The sequence below is a fragment of the Leptopilina heterotoma genome, unplaced genomic scaffold (assembly GCF_015476425.1).
Source record: "Leptopilina heterotoma isolate Lh14 unplaced genomic scaffold, ASM1547642v1 Lhet_24, whole genome shotgun sequence".
Lineage (NCBI taxonomy): Eukaryota > Metazoa > Arthropoda > Insecta > Hymenoptera > Figitidae > Leptopilina > Leptopilina heterotoma.
Window position 1 is genome coordinate 3,732,908 of NW_025110956.1, and position 4,728 is coordinate 3,737,635.

General features: G+C 29.6%; 1 protein-coding gene across 1 annotated transcript; it reads left to right on the forward strand.

Annotated features, from left to right (window-relative positions):
- Positions 1–1,900: 1,900 nt before the first annotated feature.
- LOC122503002 (putative ankyrin repeat protein RF_0381) lies at positions 1,901–3,453 on the forward strand. Its single transcript, XM_043613383.1, has one exon. It carries the CDS (start codon positions 1,901–1,903, stop codon positions 3,410–3,412), a length of 1,512 nt encoding a protein of 503 aa, XP_043469318.1. The 3' UTR covers positions 3,413–3,453.
- Positions 3,454–4,728: the final 1,275 nt, after the last annotated feature.

The following is a 4,728-nucleotide window of genomic DNA, read 5'->3' on the forward strand; positions in this document are numbered from 1 at the left end:
TGCATACTTTGGCGCTGCTTCCTGCACGAACAGCTGAGCTGAGGCTGTATTCATGGTTCACACAGGGTTGAGCACGTAATATACGTCACGTAAATTACATGGGATTATTTTACGTATATTACGTATGTACGGTTAAATCGAATATTCGATTATTCTATTCCGATTCCCATCTCTACTCGGCGGCTCGGCTGCCTGCAGGTCGTCATGGCAACACAACTCGTCAGAGTGAGAGTGTCAGACAAAGATAGGTAGATATTGTTGTTCTTTTCTCTCTCATGATTTTCTGTTTTCTGTCACATGGAATCGCACTCTATAATAAGTAAAAAATAAACATTCTAAAAGTTATAAGTAAGCACAAAAGAAATTGAAGCTTTTTTTGTTTTGATACCTGAAGTGTAAGTTAAAAATATATTTTAATAATAAGATCTTAAATTTTTTCTTTTGGACCAAATAGCTTTGTATATTTGATGGTATGTCCAGAATGACAATTTTAGGTTATATAATATAATTATTTTCTTAATATTATTTTTATTATATTAATATAATTATAATTCATTCTGGGCTTACCATTATGTTAAAAATTCAAATTGACGCGTTTCGATGCTATATATGTATAGGGGCAGTGGCACCGCAGTGAAAGAACATTTAAGGGAAAGTATACTTTCGATATTTTTTACTTTTAATTGACATTATATTGAATTTCGTTTGAAACATAGCAATCCCATAGGATTCCTGATTACGCACCCAGAATATTATTTAAGTGTATAATAACTTGTAACCTACTTTTTTCCGTTTATGCTTCGTTCATTATTGTCATGCTCATAACCCACCAAAAAAGTACAAAATTATTTTCAGAAATAACTTGCATTTTGAATCTATTGTTTTATCATAAACTATATTTTGAAGGAATAAGGAATAAAAAATATTTTTTTCATAGTGTTAAAAGTTATAATTTGTGAAATATCGTGATAAATAAACAAATTGTCATTTTACTGGTGTCAATAATTCTTTCACTGGTGCAACTACCCTATATTATAAGGTAGTCCAAGTTGGGTGGGGGAAATTCAATATGGCTGACATCAGCTGATTTACCGGAGGACAAACAATGCATTGAATTCAATGGGACAAATCAGTTTTTTAACCATAACTTTTTAAATATTCATTTTTGAACCATAGTGTAATGGAAAATTATTCTTTATTTATCGAAATCTATTTTTTAAAACAATAAAACCAAAAAATTAAATTTTATTGTTTTAAAAAATAGATTTCGATAAATAAAGAATAATTTTCCATTACACTATGGTTCAAAAATGAATATTTAAAAAGTTATGGTTAAAAAACTGATTTGTCCCATTGAATTCAATGCATTGTTTGTCCTCCGGTAAATCAGCTGATGTCAGCCATATTGCATTTCCCCCACCAAACTTGGACTACCTTATTATCCTTGTCGGCCTTGTCAGATTTATGAAGATCTAAAAAAGATATTTTTTCTTTTAAAATTAATATTAGGAATGTATTTTCTTACATCAACTAACTAAAAATATTAATTTTTAGGTATGTGGATTTTTAAACAAAATCATAATGGACTCAGATTTTTGTGACATTATGTGGGAGAATATAGATAAGATTTTTTCTTTAAAAGCAAGAAAAAAAAGTATAATAATGATACAAGTAGTATTACTATATGGTTCAATTGAAGAAATTGAAGACAAGCTTTGCGAAGGATATCAAGCAACATTGTCAACAGAAAATGATTGGACGAAAAAATGTAAACAAATTATAAATATTTGTTTGGACAAAAAACTTGACATTAAGGGCATTTGAACCATTATGACGTCACAATGTATGCAAAACATGAGTTTTAAAATTGTGACGTCATAATGGTTCAAATGCCCTTAACATGGAAAGAACAAATTATTGTGCTTTATTACATTTTGTGATAAAACATCTCGACGAAGATTTTGAATCAGTTTTTAAAAAATGTGAAAATTTTGATATTAATGCATTGAATGAGCTTACATTTTTGAATGTACCGGAAGCGAGTAAGTCTTTACTTCATTTAGCTATAAAGGAAAGAAAACAGAATGTAGTTCAAGTTTTAATAGAATTTGGTGCAAATGTTGATATTAAAGACGGCCGTGAACGAACACCTTTATTTTACGCCGTTCTTTTTAAACAAGTAGAAATAGCAGAAATGCTTTTAAAAGCAGGAGCGGATGTTAATGCGAAAGATGGTAAAAATATGATGCCAATAAATTATGCATTTGGTGAAAGAGAAGATTCGAATAGCAATGAAAAATACAAACCCTCGAAATTAGTAACGCTCTTGTATTCCTATGGAGCTGATTTGAATTTCAACAATCAGAGTGGCTCAATGACATTGCTTATGGTTTGCAAGGAAGGCAATTTCAGAGAAATAGAATTTTTAATTGAACATGGAGCTGATTTAATGTCCCGTGATTGTCGCGGTACCACGGCATTACATTCTGCAGTTGAGGGGAATAACTACAATCTTGTAGATTCTTTATTACGTAACGGTTTTGACATTAATGCTAAAGATTCATACGGCCACAGTCCTGTTCACAGGCTGGCAACTTTTTCGGACGATATGTATGAACTGCTTGATGCGTATGGAGGCGATTGCAGTGATACATTGAATGAAACCCATTGTAATAAAATTAAAGAATCCGCAAATATGGTTGAATTTTTAGCGGACAATGGAGCAGATATCAATATTTTTATGCATGAAAAATATACTCCTTTGTTGTGTAGCGTTCATAGGAATCATCTTGAAATAACCGAATGCCTTTTGGAGTTAAACGCCGAAATTCCTAAAGATTTAAATGATCCGTATTATTACCGCAGTTTTCCTGAGTTTCACGAAAATTTAAAGTTTATTTATAATAGAATTACAACGTGGGTACTATTAACATCATTTTTAGCACTTAAAAATATCGATGTTCATGATTATTCTATTTTGGATGAAAAATTTCAATGGGTCTATCCCTTTTTTAAAAAGTGCAAAGAAGAAGTGATCAAAATGCAAGAAAGAAGAATATGGGCAGATCGAAAAGTTTCATTTTTTGATTTTCTAAATGAAGATTTGTTGAAGGTGACAAAATATTTCAGAAATGATGATGTAATGTCTGTTTTGGAATCTGAAAAATATCACGAATTTCCAGATTACACATATATGTTTGAAAAGCGTAAAGAGAGAGTTGAGAAAATGAAAAATTGTCAGAATGTTTTTATTCGTTTTCTCGAGGAATTTTTTAAGAGAAATTTACCAACCCTGGCAATTGATAAAATAATTAGTTACTTGACGGCTGGTGATCTGCGAAATTGTGGAAGAGCATTATGTATAACGGAAGAATCACCTAATGGAAAATATTTCATTGTTTACCAAAAATAATAAATTTCATACATTGTAAGAAACATTCACAATAAGAAAAGTGTTGACAATATTTTTCTAATTATGTAATAATTACAGTACTACTTAGAATTTTAAATTTATTCTTGTTTTCTTAATAAAATTTTGATTTCATCTGCGATTGCACTCAATTTTCTTTACTCATACAATTGTTTTTTTAACGTTAAGTTATTTTGTTTTTTTAATTAAAATCTAGTGTTTGGGTTAAGTCTACAATAGCACCTTCAACGGAACGTAAACGTAACGAAACAATATTCTTAGCATTGTTACGTTACGATTACCTACGTTCCTTTCAAAGTGCTATTGTGGACTCCGCGAAAAAAACATGCGTGCACGGTATTTTGCTAAAAATTATTAAAATTTATTTAAATTATTAAAAATTCTGCCTGAAAAAAAATTATTATTAAAATTATTTATTATTATTATTATTATTATTATTATTATTAATTATTATTAAAAATTCTTTATATAAATTTTTATAATCATTTGATTATAAAAATTTATGAATTTTCAGTAAAGAAAAATTCCAAAATTTTTAAATAACTTTAATATTGAATTAAAGCTGGCTTTTCGGAGTGGAGTTTTAACGCCAGTTTTCATTCAAAAAATTTTTTTAATTATTTGACTAAAAATTATTAAATCACATAGTAGGGTTGTCATTTTTGAAAGATTTTCATAATTTGTATACAACTGTTCTATAGCCTCTACATTTACACTGTTTTCTGTTTTCCTATTGTAAGCTCTTTACTCTTCTGTGTTACCATGACAATCTGCAGGCAGGCAGTAGAGCTGTGCAAGTACCTTTACTGATTTATTCTTTACGTTACCTTGACAACATGCAGACAGCTTGCGCCTGATTTAAGAGTTTTTTTGGGATTTTCTTTTTAAAAACCATGAAAACTTAGAAGTTGAAAATTTTTACCATATATTCAGTAATATTTTAATAACAAATTCAAATTTTTGCAAGTAAAAATATTTTATTGATTCCGAATTTTAACACTGGAAAGTGATGCTGATAATAAAAACGCCTTCTATCGGCGACCAGGATACTGACTAATTGACTGATTTAAAATAAACAAAAGAAATTGTATTTTAATCTGTAAAGTTGTGGCTATCGCCGGAACTTGAGTTATTTGAAAATATGGAAAATTAAATTTTTTACGCGGCTTTGAATTTTTTTGTCTATTTTGTTGTATAAAATAGAAACGAGTTGACCTTTGTCAATTATCCTAGTTCGGACGATAGCCCGAACAGAACAGTGCTGAACATGCCCTGTAAATTTGAGCGAGTAATACATT

Excerpts from the sequence above, each read along its gene's own strand:
- LOC122503002 (XM_043613383.1), top strand. The coding sequence starts at position 1,901 with ATGGAAAGAACAAATTATTGTGCTTTATTACATTTTGTGATAAAACAT.